Source organism: Oryzias latipes, chromosome 12 (genome assembly GCF_053564925.1).
Source record: "Oryzias latipes strain Hd-rR chromosome 12, Olatipes_Hd-rR_3.1".
Lineage (NCBI taxonomy): Eukaryota > Metazoa > Chordata > Actinopteri > Beloniformes > Adrianichthyidae > Oryzias > Oryzias latipes.
Genome location: NC_136248.1, coordinates 30752322 through 30771704, shown reverse-complemented (window position 1 = coordinate 30771704; position 19383 = coordinate 30752322). Strand labels below are relative to the sequence as shown.

The following is a 19383-nucleotide window of genomic DNA, read 5'->3' as shown; positions in this document are numbered from 1 at the left end:
TTGTTCAGCAGCTGAGCCTCTTTTAACGGATGTTTTGTGTTTGACTGACAGATTCCCTTCATCCCTTTGAAGTTACTGTAGCAAAAAAAAGCCTGAGGTTGAAAATGTGGTCACCCGTACTTCATAAATGCATGTAACTTCCATTAGCCTTGTGGTAAGTGTACCTTTGACAATACACTTACCACATACGTGACAATGGTACGTTCCATTTTCATGACGTTCCTTGCATTGGTCACAATGACATTCAGGTCTGAGGTTCGAACCTCCGACTTACCGTTTTTATGGAATTCTAGGCTTCAAAGTAGAGATAGAGCCACATGAACTAAAGACTGTGTCACACGGCCACTACGTACATTTTGCACATTTTCCACATGTGAAATTTCAGTCTTTCGTGATTCAACAGACTTTTTTTTACACGTGAACCACCGATGTATAACTTTTATATCTCGTATACGGCGCACATATCACGTTCAAATTACGTAATTGACGCAGGAATCACTAATGAATTGCAGATTTTAATCACGCACGTTATATATCTTTACGTAAAGACCACAACTTTTCTCCCATTTTCCAAGTATTTTGACCATTTTTTAACCATGCAATATGCGCGGAATGTACGTGGCGGCTGTGTGACACGGCCTTAGAGCAGAGAGGTAACTTCAGAGGAAAGCATCCTGATAACTTAAAGTTAAAAAGACATCACTAATACAGGAAAAATGACTTTTTCTTTCTGTTTTGAAAAGAAAAAACTCCTCCAATCCATTTGTTCTGAGACTGTAGCTCCGCCCACCATGTTGTGTTACATTTGGCTTCAATCGTATTCATCAAATACCAAGCGGCCAAGCTTCAACAAAAGACGGGCGTTGTCCAAAACCGTCCATGCTACAATGATCTGAGTGCAGTGCAGTCACATCATGCAGGAAAATGGCTTATTGGTTTCTATTTGAACTCTAGTTTTCCATTTCACATAAATTTTATGATTTCATTTTGCTTCCGTTGGAAGATGCGCCTAATGATATTTTTTTAAAGCTCAAAAGCGTGAAACTGCAGCAGGATTTAAGGGACATTGCAGACTAAATGTATTCAGTGACATTCTGAACACAAGCCGAGTGACTGTAAGCCGTCCTTATCAGAGCGGCTCCAGCATGGAGGTGATATTTGAAGACAGTCAGGCACAAATGAAATCCATCATCCTGTCAGTCCGCCGAGTCCTCGCATGTTCACTCCATCAATCACTTTATGGAGATCTGGTGCCTCATCCCGTCAAAGCCAGATTGTTTTTATGTGCAAAGCCAGAAGAGACGTTTCTGCAGCCGGGCTCGGACCTCCACCCCATTCAAAGCGCAGCCGTTAATCAACCTTTGATTCTTTTCCTTCAGAGGTTTCCAGGAACGACTCCTGCCCGGACCTGCCCGAGATCCAGAACGGCTGGAAGACCACGTCCCACGTCGCCCTGGTGCGAGGAGCCCGGATCACCTACCAGTGCGACCCCGGTTACGACCTGGTGGGGCGGGAGACCCTGACCTGCCAGCTGGACCTGTCCTGGAGCTCGCAGCCGCCGTTCTGCGAAAAGAGTCAGTGAACATCTCTGTTAATAACACTTCAGACCTGACTGCACCACTGGATCAAATCTGTGAACCCTTCAGTTCTGGGTGCAGTCAGATGTTGGAGTTGTGGCCTGGAATGACGTATAATGAAGGGAATGTGTCTGTGACTGGAAAGCTCTTTGGGTCTTCGAGGAAGGTAGAAAAGCGCTATACAAGTATACGCCATTTACCATCTATGACTCAGTCATTTTATAGGACAGAATCGCCTTTCTTTATCTTTTTTTTTAACATCTTCTGGATAATCCTCATTTTTTTGCATCATATTTATTTTTTTCTGCAGTTCAGGTTGTTCGAGTTTTATAAACTGACCAATCAGATCCCTCAATAAAAGTAGGTGGAGCCTGCTGGCCCCCACGTCCAAAATGTTTGTTAAACAGATTTCCAACACGCTCACTCTTGGCCGGTGAGAGTGGTTGCCATAGAAACATTGACTCAAACCGACTCAGAGCAATCACTGCTTACTGACAACCTCAGTACTGCTGGTACTGGCAGCGGCATCTGTATCACAAAAAAAAGAGAAAGAGACTGAATTGACTTCATTTGGTTGGAGCTGGACATAAACCATTTTCTACAAATGACAGCACATTGCCGCGTTTCCATTGACTATGAAATTGGGCTGTAGGATTCATGATGGTAAATTTGCCTGAAGGAAACACAACAATTTTGAAAAACCGTGCATTTACTGAAAAACGTTTTTGCACTTGGAGGAGGTTTCTTTTGAGGTGAATCGAAATTGACGAATTTGTAAATCTGAAATGAAAACTTTTTTTTCAAGTTAAATAAGTCATGTGACCAACAACCGGATGGCGATGCAATCCTTGGTAGGAACTGGCGGCCTTGAGCGCCGCACGGCAGGCCCCACCAGAGGTCCCACAGCGTCACACAGATCATCAAAAGTTGAGCGTGTTGTGTGGAATTGTTGGATCTACAGCTCCTCTGGAAAACCACCATTTCCCAAAATGCCTTCTTCTGTAGCCCCTCCCACGTGTAAGGAGCCCGCCGCTCTACAACCTGAAGAAGACGCCAACGTCGATAAAGTTTTGTTTATTTGTGATGGAAACGCAGCCAGTGAGTCACTCCAGTTCTCAGATCCAGTCAATAGACTGAACCAGCTTTGGTCCATACTGGGAGTTTATGACGGAGCCGCAGCACAAAACTAAATGAAACTGCAGAAAGTCCAGTTAAAAGAAAACTAAACTTGCTGAATAAATTTGTTTCATTTTGTGGTCAAATATTATTTTTGATAACTGTTGTGAGATGTGACATTAGAACACGTGTAGATAGACAGAACCCTGACTGAGGTTCAGTCTGGTTCCATGGGCTCTTGTTTGAGGTCTGACACATTTACCAAGAGAAAATAGATCAAAAGAGTTTTTCTTCAATAAAACAAAACAAAACTTAAACCTGATCACAGTGAATCAGTGAATCAATGATGCAAATTTTCATTAAAAAAACAAAACCAGATTTGTCTGTCAGTCAGTCAGATGTACTCTTTCTCTTCCTCCTGCAGTCATGTACTGTTCAGATCCGGGTCACGTAGAGCACGCCTCCAGGACGCTGTCCGACCCCAAACTACTGGTGGGAACCACCATCCAGTACAGCTGCAACGCCGGATTCATCCTTCAGGGCGGCGCCACCATTACCTGCTATGGCCGTGAGCCTGGCACGCCGGTGTGGACGTCTCGACTTCCCCACTGTGTTTGTGAGTATCTCGCAGAACAGACATGATTGGTGGACTAGCGGTGGAGTGTCCGGCTTGGGACCGAGTGTTGCGGGATTGAACCCACTGTTTGGCTAAACCACAAATAGGCTCCAGCTTCTCCAGAGGAGGAACGCAGCTGGAGGCGCTTTACCTTCAGACGAGCTAACAGGAGCGCCTCCTGCAGGTCTCTGGATCATGCAGACAACCACCATCATCATCACCACATGAAGAAGACACACTCCGTCTGCCTTCCTGTCAAAGATGTCTTCTGCGTGCAGGAGGCGGAGCTTCCTGTGCCATAGGTTATTTCACGATGCATTAATGCTCATGGGAAGTGTTTGATAGGTAAATGTGGTGCAGATGCCAATCTTTGTTCCACCTTTCTGGAGGAGGAGGAGGCGGAGATCTTCTGTGGGCCGATTCGGCCTTTCTGTCCAGCTCTGAGGCACAAACCTTTAAAGATCCTGATCGTTCTTGTTTTGTTTCTGATCTTCTGTCGTTTAGCGGAGGATTTGGTTTCCTGTGAGAACCCGGGTCTTCCTGAAAACGGCTACCAGATCCTGTCCAAGCGGCTGTACCTGCCGGGCGAATCGCTCACCTTCGTCTGTTACCAAGGTTACGAGCTCATAGGGGAGGTCGCAATTAAATGCATTCTCGGGAGCCCATCGTTCTGGAGCGGCCCGCTTCCTCTCTGCAGAGGTGAGGTTTTTATTTTACAGGATTTGCCGTTTTTTTAATGCAAAATTATCCAAAAGTTTTAGGTTCTTTGATTGTTTTTTTACTTACAGTTTTGGTAAACAGTTTCCCAAAGTCACAGGAATGTTTTTAGTAGAGGTTAGGAAGACGTAACTCATTATAGAAAATATCCAGATCCTCGACTGTATCAGAGAACTGGAGTGAATGTGATGCTACATTCACACCGGGAAACGTGTGTTCAAGCAACCGCCTCCAACAAAAAGACTGCGTGTAAATGAGCGTTTCAGAGTTTCACCATGAAAATTCCCGAATTGACACATTTTTAAGTTAGTTTTCGTACGAAGAACCTGCGTTTAGTGCATCCTTGAACACACATTACATGCCCAGTGTAAACCTTGCATGACAACACCCACAGAAAATGGTTTACTTCCGGCTCCAATGACATGAAGTCAATTCAGCCATTTTTCGAGATATGTTCGCCGCCATGTTAGAACCAGACGAGGTCAGAAAGCAGTGATTGGTCGAGTTGGTCTGAGTAAACATCACTATGGCAACCATTCTCACCAACTAGAAGTGAGCTTGTTGGAAGGCCACAATCAAACATTTCATCGTCGGGGTCACAGCAGGCTCCACCTACTTTTTTGAGGCTTCTGATTGGTCAGTTTACAACTTGAATAACAGAAAATTTCAGAAAAAATGAAAAAAAAATGAGAAATTATCAAGAAGATGTCTGTCTGACCAACAGAATGACTGGGGAACAGATGTTTATTTCTATTTAGAAGCCTTGGCTTATTGTAGCCACTTCCTGTTTGGAACACCAGGGGGCGGAGTCACTCAGTCCAGTTCTAAGATACAGTCAAACTTCCAGATCTGTGCAGATCTTTAAAATGTTGTAAATTGTCTTTATGGAGCGACGTCACCCACATTTAAACACATCAAACGGTCGTTTTGACGCTTTTTTTTCCGAAAAGCTTTAAGATTAGCAGTGCAGGAGGGTTGGCGTGCAGCTGCAGACCTAATTCTGCCGTTACACATGTTCCTCATCCTCCTGCCTGGACCGGAATGACCGAAACCAAAGGAATATTCCAGAATAATCAGCATAAATATCAAAATTATACCTTTACAAAAATAAATGAGTGAAATTTCTGCTGAGCCTGAAACCTTTATACATTGCTTTCTTTGATTTGCTGCATTTTTCTCTTTCAGCTTTATGCATGAAAGCAGTTTTAGAGACCTTTTTGTTCCCCGCTTTTCGTCTCTGGACGTCAAACGTCGTCCGGATGCATGCAGCCGATGCTCCACTAAACCTCTTTCTTAAAACACTGAAACGTTCTGCTGCTTCTCTTCTGCAAATGTTAGCAAGGAAAAAAAAGGCTGAAGGTCTGATGGTGAAGATTCTCAGTGGTTTTGCTCCACAGGTGGAGTGTGAGCTAGAGGAGATGGAGGTGGAGATCCAGGCGAGAAGGGGTTAATGGGAGCAGACTTTATCTGACAAGTGGGTGGAGGAAACAGAGGAGACGAGGAAGTGATGGAGACGTCAGGACAGAAAAGCAGAAGCACAGATGGTAGAGTTTGCTGAAACAACGGACATGTCAGTGAAGACATTTTTCCAGAAAACAGATGAGGAGAAGGAGATACTAAAGTAGTGGCTGAGGAGAGATCTGTGTGTTTTGTCGTTCTTTTTCCGGCTTATAGAAATCATTTTTTTCATTTTTACAGCTGTTTCCAGTTTCATCTCTTCGTGAAAACATTGCGATCGGTGTTCAGAACCCGATAGATGCTCAGAGTGACGGGGAGGAGATCAGTCAACTGTCATGTCTTGTAGATTTGAACTCTTCAGGAAGTGTAGTGTTGGTTTTCAAATGCGATGACTGACAGAATGATGTCTTGCAGCCAACCATGACTGCTTTGGCAACCATGCTTTGGAAGGTGAGTCCGCCTGCGTCCGTCCGTCCGTCCGTCCATCTGCTGCACTTGCAAACATCTGCCTGCTCAGCTCCATGCCCTTTCTGTTTATTTGTGTTGACCCGCTGCATCCTCCACCTCCGTCTTCTGTCAGAGGCGTCGTATGTGTGGGCCGCGCTCGTCCTGGGTTGTTTTAAAGAAGTGTTTTTGTGATCGTTGTCAGTTGCAGAAGCAACGGCAGGTTCTCCTCTGGATGGAGGAAACGTAGCTCTGGCCATCTTCATCCTGGTCCTGCTGCTGTCTGTACTGCTGGGAGGGGCTTACGTCTACGTCACACGGTCTGACCCCAATCTCCTATGTCTGGCAAAAATTATTAATATTTTTCTACGTTAGAGCCACCTAAAAACAAAGCGTTACAAGTGTAACACTATAGGATTGAGATGTTAATAAAAAATGAAGCGTATTAGATTAAAAAATAAATCTTTTTCATGATGAATGAACAAGTACATCTGTTTAGATCTAGATGGAAAAATTCTGGACATACTTATACTTAAAAATGCTTCTGTAGGAAGTTGGAGGCGGGATTTGGTGAATTTATGAAGGGGATAAGCCCCGCCCTGATGAGCGTCTGACAGTTTGCACTTTAGTTTGAATTTTAACACACGTAAAAGGCGATGCTATGCAAACGAAAATGCAAGATACAATGTTTTGCAGTTTCATTTGAATTCTGACACAAAAACTGCGCAGCATTTTACAATCCAATAGATATTAAATTCCTTTAAAGTGAATTTAAAGCAAACCATGTATTGAAATGTCGATGACAATTTAAAATGCAACTGATTTTAGTTTTAGTTTTATTTAACAATTTGTTGTTTAAATGATCACATTGAGATGTACATTTTAATGTTGAATTCTAAATTGCAAAATGTTTTTCCATATTCCAAGCCTGACTTGCATCTTACTTTGAATCATCAAAAAAACTTCCATACTGAACAGTTTTTAAAGACAGTAAAAAAATGCTAAAAACCGATTTTTTTTCAGTCTCATAGCCCATTGAGACGACTACTGTTGCAATATTGGGTTATATAAATAAAACTGAATTGAATTTTGCTGTTTCCTCCTTTCATGTGTTTCTGCCCAGCAGGTGCCGATATCACTCCAACCTGAGGTTGCCTCTCATCTATCCCCATCCGTACCGACAGATCACTGTAGAAACAGAGTTTGACAACCCGCTGTACGAGACAGGAGGGGTAAGTTCCAGGACGCTCAAGAGCCTCCTTCAGTGCGTGTAGCTCCTGTGCACATATATGTGTCACTGCCGCTGTGTGTTTGCTCCTCAGCATGACACCAGAGAGTATGAAGTTTCAATATGAGAAGCCTCCAAAGGACATTTCTGAACCGACAGACCCGCGCTCACCCTCCATCTGCCCCACCCGCCCCGCTCCGGCCAGGAGGAGGCATTGTAAATACAAACGATGATGTCCTGCCCCTTCTGCTGCGAGGAGACGCAGACACTGATCCTGTTCTCCATCCCTTGATGCGAAAGCTTTTCTACACCTAAATGGGAGAGATGGAACAAAGAGGATCCAGGCGTTAGACAGAGACAGACCAGAGAGGGGGTGATGGGAGATGAAGGATGGACTACAAAATACCCAAAGATCATCTGCTGACTGACATGGTGGAGAAAGAGAAGTGAGATGACATTGCTGGGGGGGGGGGGGGTCAGGGTTTGGTCCATCTCCTTCAGGTCTACAATCTTGTCCCTGGTGTCCTTTGACAGCTCTTTGGTCTTGGTGATGGTGGAGAGGCTGCAGTCTGACTCTTTAAGGCTACGTTCATAACGGCCTTGTGAAGGTGCGTTCAAGAACACGCCAAACCCACATTCTCGAACACTGGACAAGCAGGGAGGGGCTTCTTCTTCGTTTTTCTTTCTCTACTGTTTACTGGTGCATGTCCGCCATCTACAGCTGGAAGAGTCTTGGTGTGAAATGTTGAAGCGGTGTAAATCTGGCAAATCTTGCTCCAGTCTTTCTCTGTCACAGCTCTGTTCCGACACATGAAGGACTTGGTGTCGTAGAATTCCAGCCGGACACAAACCGCAGTCATGAATTTCTCCTCCATGATCAATTTTCAAACGATTGCCACCTTCGTGAATGAATATGAACGCCATCCAAATGTCACGACCAGATCCAAGTCCCTGATTAGTCAGAGTTCAACCTGGTTTGACTTTCAAGATACGTTCAAGGGATGCCACTTTTGTACGTAGAACCCGAGAACGGTCATAGAAATTTGCGTAGCTACACTAGAACGTGATAGCGGTTGCCTGAACGCGCGTTGCAGTGGGCGGTGTGAACCTACTGTAGCTGGGGGGTGTGGACTAGTGTCTTTAATACCAATAACCAGGAAGCAGGAGGGAACTTCTGATCGAGTTGGAGGACAAGTCAACACACACGTGTGCCAAATTAAATAACCAGTAGCATGCCATTGTACCCGCTGTAATTGGGCTGTTTGAACTCGAATCTTGTCAGTGGAGGAGTTTAAATATCTGGGGGTCTTGTTCACGAGAGAGGGAAGACCGGAGCGTCAGACTGACAGGCGGATCGGAGCAGAGTCCGCCGTTATGCGGTCGCTGTATCGGTCCATTGTGGTGAAGAGAAAGCTGAGCCAGAAAACAAAGCTCTCAACTTACCGGTCTATCTCAAGTCCAATTCTCACATGACCTCTGACCAAAAGAACGAGGTCCCGAATACAAGCAGCTGAAATGAGCATCTAGTCTGGATGCCTCCCATGTCCCACTGGGTGGAGGCCCCGGGGAAGATCCACTGGAGAGACATACTCTCTCCAGCGTGTCCTGGGAACACTGGTTGAGCTAGAGAAAGTGGCCGGGAAGAAGGAAGTCTAGGCATTTTTGGTTAGACTGCTTCCCCCGCGACCCGGTCCCGGGATAAGCGGAGGAAGATGGATGGATTGGTGGACTTGAATCTTCTTTATGTCTAAATCATCAACCACCATAGCAAAGTGAAACCACTTTGCTGTATTTGAATCTGTTCACCAGGAGGCCCTGAATGCAACTGACCCTGAATTTGCCAGGGCCATGTTATGAGGAACAGTTTGTTGTCTGAACTGATTTGCAATCGAGCATAACAAACTTTTCTGATAGTAGATACGAACGATTGACTTTAAAGTTGTGGAGGTGCCACCATGTTCAAACATATCATCTCTGGAATTCCAATGAAAAGAATGAAAACTCACCACAGTGAGATGGAACGTGTCCTGTCCCAGAACCCCCTCCTGCCTGCAGTCCCTTTCCAAGTTCTTCCCCGGCCGTTTTCCTTCTGGCTTCAGCTGCAGCTGAGCGGCTCGAAGCCCCACAGCTCTGTGGTCTCATTTCTCTTTCGTGAAGTTACGCTGAGCGTGCTAGAAGCAGTGCCAAAGGTCTGGACCGGTCACGATGGAGCTGAAGAACATGCATTGTTGCAGATGTGAATAACGTAGCTGTAGTTTAATGATCGATATTCAAGTGCGAGCTCGGTCAACCCACCAGATAATGTATTTATTTTGATGTACTGTATATGTGACGTTTTATGCAGATTGATAAATGTACATTTTCATTTAAGGCGACAAATGTTAACAGTTTGACTAAATAAGTTGTAAAACTTCAATAAAAAGTGTAAAAAACTTTGAGGTGGTCCTGTACAGTTTTTCTATTTCTCCTTTAGTGATGTGGAAATGTAAACAGGCGTGATTCGCACAACGCAGACAATGTGACAAAATGATGATGCAACATAGTGACTTCCAAGGAATTGCATATTTTAGGATCACTCCCCCCTAATTAATTCATTTTTTATGGTAGAATTAACTGCATTTTTGCTTTTTTGTCACTGCTTTATTCTAAGAATTTAGACGTTTTTCAATTTGAATATCATCCCTTTTTAAACTTAAAACAGTGGTGTGCATGTACGCACACACATGCACGTACGTGCACGTACTCCCACCAGAGTGTACCCCACATTCACCCAACAGCACCTGGGATATGGGTATAGGCCCCAGCGATCTCATAACCCCAACAGGTTTGAAAGCAGGTTTGAAAAGAATGGACGGAATCAAGTTTTTCTCTACTTTATAAACTTTGGGCCCGACTTGTAAATCGTTTCCTGCAGCCTTAGGCGAGGTCAAGCGAACCGGTGGTTCTGCCACTGATTATTGATTGAAGCCTCCAGTGATGTACAAGTATGGATTTGGGCTGCAAAGTTTAAGACAGCTCTGCTCTTTACACAACGCTTCCAGGTTCAAGAAAAGCACAAATCTGAGACAAGGACACCAACAGTTCCTGCTGAGCTGACCGCTCTCAGGCATCGGAAAAACAAGTCAGAGATTTTTCCACGTGGCTGTAATATAAAGTATATTAACTCTAAGTTGTTAAAAAACTAGAACAACAAGAACACTGAGAACCGCAATACAAACTATAATGAAAAAGGTCAAATGCAATTTAGCGCAATAATCGGTTTATTTTCATTTCTGGTGAATGGGAAACTGATAAACCGGAGCAGACTAAACTGTATCCGTAACTCTACATTCACATCGCCCCCGGCAACGCACGTTCAAGCAGCCACTTCCAATAAAAAGCCCGTGTAAATGAGCATTAATGAATGTTTCGGGCTTCTGTGTTCAAAACTCCCGCCTTCACACGTAGCTCACAACTGTTTTCGGGCTCTACGTACAAATGCGGGTTGAAAGTTAAACCAGGTCGAACTTTGACTAATCAGGGACTTGTATTTGGTAGTGACCTTTGTAACCCTTGTACAATCTTAGATGACCCCCCCCTTCCATGACAAAGGTGGATAAAGGTGGAAAGATTTCATGTAATCCATGGACACCAGTGAAGATCACAAATCATTGAAGAAAAAAGGTTCAGAGCACTGTCTAGTGGGTCTAGATGACCCAACTCCCAATGGTAAAGTTGCTAGGATAGCACAAGGGTTAAATCACGAAGGTGGCAACTGCTTGAAAACTGATCACGGAAGGGGAAATGAATCATTGAGGTTTGTGCCCAACTGGAATTCTGTGACACCAAGTCTTTCATATATCGGAACGGAACTGTACGAGAAAAACCCTGGAGCAAGATTCACCGAATTTGCACCACTTGGACATTTCGCGCCAAGTCCCTTCCACCTGTAGGTGGTGTACATGGGATAGTAAACAGAAGAAGAAGAAGCCCTTTCCTGCTTGTCCACTGTGAACCCCATCGGATAAAGGCACGCTCTTGAACGTGCGCCACATTCGTAGCTCTCAACCTGATGTGAACTGCTTTCTCTTTTCAGCTGTACAACAATTTAAAGTTCAAACTTGACAATTATGAAAACTTTTTGAATCGTTCTTGTAAGTTTCTCCCAGATTGTGTGACACAAACAGATTTTCTTTGAACTGACTGCTGTTGTGGTGCTAATGTACCCTGTTGGGTGCATTTTTCAACCTCCAACCCCCTCTAACGTTCGGATCCCTCATGTTGCGTGGATGCTAATGAGAGCACGGGGCTTCCTGCCATGCTAGCAATTATCAAAGGCTTTGCTGCTGCATTTGCCCCAGCTCTCCAGAAGCTTTTCACAGATGCTTGATGATGTTGGGGACTCTGGGGGTTCTACCCACACATGTTTAATGAAGCAAAAGACATCCAAAGAGCAGCATTGAATGCCTCAAGTTAATGTGGTGGGTTCATTATCTGCAGAGTGAAAATGAACAGAAAAAGACGTGTGCGGAGTGAGTTCTTAAAAGGCATAAAATAAAGCATCTGTCAGGAACAATGACCTATGAAACAGGGATTTAGGCTGAATCATTGGTTTATTTGGTTTAAATAGCACCTGTTCACATCTAAACTCATGTCAAGGCAAGAAAGCAATTATCATTTTATACAACCCCCCCCGTAACTGAGGCACTGAAGGACAGGAGGAGGAATGGCTCCCCTCTGAGAGTGAAATCAGACTCAATTCACGAGCAAAAAACACTTCAGCTGTAAGGAAACAAGTCAGAACAACAAAACAGTTTCAGGTGTGTTTATTCATTACTGTGTAGAAGCAAACTTTTTAAATGTCGACTGAAATAAAACAGATGTAAACATCAAATACATACTGTACATCTACATATTATCTACATACCATCATTCAAACTTGTATGCATGCATACATACACACAAATACAAATTTTTAAGTCTAAAATGGGATAAGATACAACTGAATAGATAGACACGTTTTTTAGGATGAAAATCTGCAAAAATGAAAATGGAAATGAGCATGACCATTTTCTCTACCTTTAATAAATGAAATATTAAAAGATCACAGCGTTTAAATGTTTTATAGTTCGCGCGGAAGGATATCTTCTGCGGTGTATAAATACGCCTGCGCCACGCCTTGCGTACTCATATCTGTCTCGGGATCCGGAGTTCATTTGTTATTCAGCGGTGGGAACAATTTGTTTGTAAGTTTTTTTTTTTTTTTTATCTTAAACTGTTTTTGTGCTTTCCGGATTTTAATCCGACTCGAAATGTTAATGATTTTTCTTAGTCGTAGGAACGCGTTTAAAAAAAGGGTTTTGTCACGTATAAGTCCCTCACGAAATTGTGACGCTAATTTCAAGACTAGACTCTCTGCTAAATCTTTTGTTTTCTAAATATTTCATGTAAAGTCGCTAAAGACGTCTTTTAATAGAACACATAAAACTCTAAATGATGATTTTAGTAGTTAAACTAAATGCGTCACAACGAGAGTAAACCGGCTGTTTATGGCGGTTTCCGTTCGTGTTAGCATCGTTAGTCGCTTAGCTTCTCCTCTTGACTTGGACTTTTAAGCAGAAGAGTTCCAAAATAAACTACATCCTCCAATATAAAGTTTTAATATAAACCTAGTTAACGAGAAGTCAGTTTTGTGTGCTTAACTTTAACGCCACGTCAGCGTTCACAGTTCCGGATGGGTGAGGCTTTAGCCTTAGCATGAATGCTAGTCGATGAGGAAGGCCTCGAAATCCGTCAGTTTCTGTTATTCACCATAAAAAAGAACGCACCAAAAATTCATTTTGGACTTAAACTTACCATTAAAAACACATTTTTAGGCATTGATATCTTTTGAGAGGCTTCAAAGTTACTAGTTTCCTCAGGGGGATAATAAGCTAAATAACAGGCTATTTAGCCAATTCCTGTCATTTAGCTAGGAATCGCCGTCTGGGCTTAAGAAATTAACCTGGTTTTATTTTCATTTTTTAGTGTAAAGATGCAGATCTTTGTGAAAACCCTGACTGGGAAGACCATCACCCTGGAGGTGGAGCCCAGTGACACCATCGAGAACGTGAAGGCCAAGATCCAGGATAAGGAGGGCATCCCACCCGACCAGCAGAGGCTGATCTTTGCCGGCAAACAGCTGGAAGATGGTCGCACGCTGTCCGACTACAACATCCAGAAGGAGTCCACCCTCCACCTGGTCCTCCGCCTCCGAGGAGGGATGCAGATCTTTGTGAAAACCCTCACTGGGAAGACCATCACCCTGGAGGTGGAGCCCAGTGACACCATCGAGAACGTGAAGGCCAAGATCCAGGATAAGGAGGGCATCCCACCCGACCAGCAGAGGCTGATCTTTGCCGGCAAACAGCTGGAAGATGGTCGCACGCTGTCCGACTACAACATCCAGAAGGAGTCCACCCTCCACCTGGTCCTCCGCCTCCGAGGAGGGATGCAGATCTTTGTGAAAACCCTCACTGGGAAGACCATCACCCTGGAGGTGGAGCCCAGCGACACCATCGAGAATGTCAAAGCTAAAATTCAGGATAAGGAGGGCATCCCACCCGACCAGCAGAGGCTGATCTTTGCCGGCAAACAGCTGGAAGATGGTCGCACGCTGTCTGACTACAACATCCAGAAGGAGTCCACCCTCCACCTGGTCCTCCGCCTCCGAGGAGGAAACTAAATTTGCTTCATGTTCCATCAAGTTTTACCAGTGTTCTCTGCACGTGTTCATTCCTGTTCAGCTCAGTTTCTGAAGTTTGCTTTTCTTTAATTAACTTCAACTCTTCAGTAGAAACTGAAGTTAGAATGTTTGCTTCTGTTTGCAAGTGTTTAAGCTAATAAAGGCAAAATAAAGCAGTCTGCTTCATGTCATTATTAACCTGGTCAGGGTATTAAATGTCTGAGGGGAGGGAGACGAGAATACTCGAGTATTGAGGAGAGCTCTTTGTCTGGTTGCATCACATCTGCCTGGTCTGAAGTGTAAAAACCAGATTATTTCATTTAATTAATTTCCATTTAATCTAAATTATATTAAACTTCAGTCTACGTGACTTTCAAAATAAAAGCACAGCCACATTTACACTTAAAGGAGATGGAGCCTGTCCTGATAGAAACCACCACTAGAGGGCGATGTGGTTCCAAAGATGCTGAAGGTTTCGGGTCGGGCTGCTGCACCCTACTCCAACGATTCAGTTCACAGAATTGTTTCTGCACAGGAGTCCCTGAGGTGCACGGGTCTGGGGCAGACCCTGTCGGGTAGTGGTGGTGCTGGGGGGTCAGTGGGGGCAAACAGGTTGTATCGGCACTCTCTGGAGTAAACGGCAGACTCCTCGCTGTCTGACTCCACCCGGATGCTGACCTGAGGGACGGGCTGGTGAGGCGGCCGCTGGGGCTCCGGGGGGACGAGGCCCTTCTGGGAGTGATCAGGTGAGGGGGGGCAGGAGATCTTCAGGTGTAGAGTGATGCTGGGAAACAGTGGTGGTGGGAAACGTTTACTCTCATCACTCGCACTCAGTTTGCAGTCAAAAAGGAGCTTAAAGCATCACATTTTCACTGTAGAGACTCCAGGTTCAACTGATGCGAACGGACGATCACCAGCAGAAAAACAAACATGTGAAGCTGAGGAGTCGGGGCAGATTTACGCAAATCAATGCCTTCCTCAGCTTCAGTGTTTGTCCTGCAGGGAGCGCTGCTCTTTATTACAGCAGGCCGGGGTCAAAGAGGTCAAGGTCTGAACAGTTCTGAACAAAATCAAAAGATCAAATTGGGAATTTCGTTTAAGTCTTCAGAAACAGAGTAAGAATTTAAAACACTCAGCGACTGGTTTACAAGCATTCGGTTAGCATGCTGGGCTGATTTATGTGTGTGTTGGTTTTTTGGTAGCTTAATCACCTAAAGAACCATCAAGTGTTGTCTTGTGCTAACGGTATATCATTGTATGTTCTGTAAAACTACCCAGTGATACATTTAGCATGTTGTACTTTCTGTAATCCTGTTAAACTTTTGTCACCTTCCAAAACAAAAACCTGTTCTGCCTTTAAGTGTTTGTGATGCTTTAGAACACAGAACTACTCGTTTTATACAATAGAACTGGGTTAACCCTTGTGCTATCTCAGGTGACCCCCCCTTCCATTGACGTGTTCTCCCTACCATGACAAAGGTGGATAAAGGTGGAAAGATTTCATGTAATCCATGGACACCAGTGAAGATCACAAATCATTGAAGAAAAAAGGTTCAGAGCACTGTCTAGTGGGTCTAGATGACCCAACTCCCAACGTTAAAGTGCCTAGGATAGCACAAGGGTTATAGCCATTAATTGTATAAGAAAACTGGATTTAGTAGCCCCTCCCCTGTGGTGTTTCAAACAGGAAGTGGCTCCAAGATGCCAAAACAATTCCTATGTGTTCTTGAAAATCCTAATTTTTTCATATTTTTTTTCTGTAGTTATAAACTGACCGTTCGGATGCCTCCGTAAAAATGGGTGGAGCTTGCTGGCCCCCGGCGTTTAACAGATTTCGTGTAGCCCTCTTTTACATGGTAAGGGTTGTGGCCTTCTAACAAGCTCAGTCCCGATTAAGAGTGGTTGCCATGGAAACAATAACTCAAACGGAGTAACTGACTTCATTTGGTTGGAGCCAGAAGTAAAGCGTTTTCTGTGGGTGATGTCACACTCACTCGCTCCAGCTCTGAGATACAGTCAACGTAAAAACACACAAAAATACATCAGCACTATGACTGTAGTGTATTTTTAGGGCGTCTATGTTTGACTGCATCCGAAAACTGGATTGAGTGATGTCATCCATAGAAATCCAGATCAGTCCGATTCTGGAGCAGATTGGATGGTTTTAAAAATGTTTTTTTATATTCAATGCTAGCGTTAAGGGTGAGCATCATGGTATGGGGGAGTGTGTTGTAGGTTTGATGCCTTAGCCCTTGTGCTATCCTATGACCCCACCCTTACATTGACGTGTTCTCCCTACCATGATAAAGGTGAAGAGGATTTCATGTAATCCGTGGACACCAGTGAAGATCACAAATCATTGAAGGAAACAGGTTCAGAGCACTGTCTAGTGGGTCTAGATGACCCAACTCCCAATGGTAAAGTGCCTAGGATAGCACAAGGGTTAAGGGTGTCTTCAAAAGAAAATAAAGTGAACTAAAGACAGATTAAACGTTTCTTTGAGACATTTCTTTAGGTAAACTTGTATAGTATGGGTTGTTTAGGATTGGGTCAGATGGTCCAAACTGTTGACTGTGTCAGAACACCGGAGTGAGTGGGCGTGGCTTAGTTAGGGCTCCAACCAAATGACGTCAATTCAGTCACCATTTTTTTCGCGATATGGATACCGCAGTGTTGGAGCCAGACGTCAGCAGCTAGTAGGCATTGATTGGTCCAAATTGATCAGACTCAACGCTTCTATGGCAACCACTATCACCAATCAGGAACAAACTTGTCAGAAGGCCACACCCCTACCATTTGAAAGCGGGCTACACAAAAAATGTCCTACGATTTGGGAGCAGGCTCCACCTATTCAGATTGAGGCATCTGATTGGTCAATTTATATCTTGAACTACAGAGAAATGAGGATTGTTAAGAAAACGTTTAAGAAGAGGGATCAGCGTAACAACGGTTCTTCTGACCAATAGAAGGACTGAGTAACAGCTGTTTATTCCTCCACAGTGGTCCTTGAGCTTCTTGGAGTCACTTCCTGTTTTGAACGCCAGGGGGAGGAGTCCTTCAGTCCAGTTCTCATATACAATCAATGTCTCTTATTCTGTTGTCACACTTGCATCATTGCAGATATAATAATCCAAAGATTGTCTTGAGGCGTCGTCCCAGCCAGCGCTCCTGTCGGGCGAGTATATCAGATCGCTGTAGGGGACGTGCAGTTTCAGCACGCAGTACCTGCGGTCAAGCTCATTTTGGTCGGACGTGACTGTGGAGTAGGGGTTCATCTCCTGTAAGGAAGACGGGCGCAGAACCAGCGTGTGCACAGAACAACACCAAGCAAGCAAACACACACACACAGAAACACAGTCAGTTAACAACAACAAACCACTCGGATCCGTGGTCATCCCTGTTCTCTGGGGTCTGGGAATTTCAGCTCAAATGAACAAAATCTGCTCTGAAGCATGTTCTCAGCGGAAACTCGGCAGCAGCAGGCATGTGAGGAGCAGCAAACACCGGGGTACTCACTCAGAGCTTGGGACTGGGGTGGGGGGGTTAACATGGGTGGGGTCTGACTCCGATTGGGGCTTGATGGCCTCCATGTGAATCCTCACCGGAGTGGAGCTGTGGGGCTGAGAGGAAACAGTGGACATGCAGGAAAAACCGGCATCTTTCAGGAGAGTGGTGGATTTGATCCCCATGGACTCTGGATTTCTTTGGGGGCGGCTCTAAATGATCTCAGAATAATTATCAAAACACTGAAACTTTGCTGCATTAGTGGCTGTTTTGGTTTAGGTGTTAACCCTTTCATGGATTCAAACATTTTACATGTGTGTTGTTCTCAGAACGGCACCCATGAAATGAATATCTGCAGAGTCATCAGAATGATATTGAAACAAAATATTACTCAAAGTCAAAGTGTATTTTTCCCTGTTTGGTCTGTGGATCAGACACAGACTGTCCACAGTCACACGGTAGTAAACCAGATCAGGGTTCACTTGAACGTAAACAGGAAGCATGGTTTGGGGGGTTTTGGTCCACAGAGTTCAGATTAGCCTCTAAACCAGCCAAACAGAGCAGACCATCCAAAAAACAAACAAACAGCAATGCAGACGGTTTCCAAACAGGCTGAGGAAATTATTCCACGTCTGCCGTTGCCGTCAATAAAATCCTCCATACTCATCTTCACGGTCTGAAAAAGGTCTTTTCTGTTAAAGGAGAATGCTGTCTTCAAGTACTACATCAGGAATGCAGTCGCTAAATTTGAAAAGGCTTGTGCTGAATTAAAGTAAATGCACCCAAAAATGATAGAAAACTGAACCCAGGTAGGAACAAAATCACAGAATTGTCCTGTAACGGAAGGCCGGTTATGCTCTGCTTTGTTACTATTATAAACGTTGATATCCTAATAAAACTGGTCATGGGGGGTTGAACAGCCAACCGGCAATTGGCTTGTTGGTGGTTGAACTCCCAGGCTTGGGAGTCACTGTGCCCTCGGGCAAGACACCAGATCTGTCAAGTTCTTTGAAATAAAAATATTTGCTAAATGCAGGGCTTGGCACCTACTAAACATTTTCTTCAAATTGTCAAGGTTTTGGTTCTATTAGTGTAGAATTAGAGTTCTATGTGGGAACTTTGAAAAAGTTACGATAAATTTCAAACGTAAGAGTTTGAAAGCGAGACTGTCTGATTGGAAGCCTGAAAACGGAGGTCAGGATCCAGACGTTATGACAGTAAGGCTTTAACAAGTTCATGAACAGTAACAAATGCAGAGCAGCACAGGTCTTCTGACTGAGGAGCAGACCAGAAGGTTGTTTCTACAGAGACGTGGGAGAAGGAGGAGGACACACAGAAGACTGTAAGAAGCGTTACAGTGCCTTTTCAGCAACACTGTGGAGCAGAGAGGAGAAATGTAGAGTATTAGTCAGAGAACACAAACTGCAGAGCGACAGCCACCACAAGAACACCATTATACCAGAAAAGACAGAAGAAGGAGCGTATCGCAGACAGACTGCATTCTCCATGAACTCCGCAGCTTTCCCTCACCTCTTCATCGCTCTCCGGCTCAACTGCCTTCTTCTCTTTTTTCTTTTTCTTCTCGTCCTCCTTCTTCTTCTTGTCTTTGTCCGGTAGGATGTCGTCCAGCCACGCCAAGTCGTGCTGCGAGAACATCAGATCCAGCAGCTTTCGAACAACCATCAGACCTAGAATCTGCAAAGACGGATCCATAGACGGGTGAAAAGTCATGATAGCTGTGGGGTCCTCCCCCAGGCTCCAACCAGGGTTTGACACGGAAAGGGTGCCAAAAGGTGTCCCTCATGTTTCACAGGTCTGCAGTGAGGCCGGTCCATCCTCTCCGCTGTCGGAGTCTGGAAATGCTCTCAGAAGAACTCGCTCCAGAGGGAACTCAGGCCATATCAAGCTTTCAGTAAATGGACAATCGGGTTTGTGTTGTGAAGTCAGACTAGTTTAGATTGCAGGGACTGACCCGGGTGCGTCAGTTTATCGGGTAAATCTGGACTGATCCTTTCTGAGG

At 44.5% G+C, this 19383-nt stretch overlaps 3 protein-coding genes across 19 annotated transcripts in view; 2 read left to right on the top strand and 1 right to left on the bottom strand.

Annotated features, from left to right (window-relative positions):
• The window catches only part of sez6l (seizure related 6 homolog (mouse)-like), a 52755-nt gene extending 43164 nt beyond the window's left edge, over positions 1 to 9591 (top strand). Inside the window, exons 11-17 of one of the 6 annotated variants that reach the window (XM_023961136.2) lie at positions 1380 to 1574; positions 3118 to 3309; positions 3814 to 4008; positions 5899 to 5934; positions 6134 to 6248; positions 7055 to 7160; positions 7251 to 9591. In XM_023961136.2, the coding sequence (XP_023816904.1) occupies positions 1380 to 1574; positions 3118 to 3309; positions 3814 to 4008; positions 5899 to 5934; positions 6134 to 6248; positions 7055 to 7160; positions 7251 to 7283 (872 nt within the window). In that variant the 3' untranslated portion in view covers positions 7284 to 9591. Of the gene's footprint in view, positions 1 to 1379; positions 1575 to 3117; positions 3310 to 3813; positions 4009 to 5898; positions 5935 to 6133; positions 6249 to 7051; positions 7162 to 7250 lie in introns of all 6 variants that reach the window. The other 5 variants (XM_078956084.1, XM_078956086.1, XM_078956085.1 and 2 more) reach the window with 5 other exon arrangements.
• A 2652-nt stretch (positions 9592 to 12243) lies between these two features.
• On the top strand, positions 12244 to 14035 carry ubc (ubiquitin C). Its single transcript, XM_004074472.5, has 2 exons — positions 12244 to 12381; positions 13163 to 14035. The coding sequence occupies exon 2, from the start codon at positions 13170 to 13172 to the stop codon at positions 13857 to 13859; it is 690 nt and encodes a 229-aa protein (XP_004074520.1). The 5' UTR covers positions 12244 to 12381; positions 13163 to 13169; the 3' UTR covers positions 13860 to 14035.
• Positions 14036 to 14176: 141 nt separating this feature from the next.
• The window catches only part of slc4a5b (solute carrier family 4 member 5b), a 36894-nt gene continuing 31687 nt past the window's right edge, over positions 14177 to 19383 (bottom strand). For 9 of the 12 annotated variants that reach the window (XM_078956072.1, XM_078956077.1, XM_078956076.1 and 6 more), the window contains 3 exons: positions 18894 to 19058; positions 17085 to 17137; positions 14177 to 14643 (listed from right to left, as the gene is read on the bottom strand). In XM_078956072.1, the coding sequence (XP_078812198.1) occupies positions 14373 to 14643; positions 17085 to 17137; positions 18894 to 19058 (489 nt within the window). In that variant the 3' untranslated portion in view covers positions 14177 to 14372. Of the gene's footprint in view, positions 14644 to 17084; positions 17138 to 17375; positions 17480 to 18615; positions 18738 to 18893; positions 19059 to 19383 lie in introns of those variants that run through there. The other 3 variants (XM_078956082.1, XM_078956079.1, XM_078956081.1) reach the window with 3 other exon arrangements.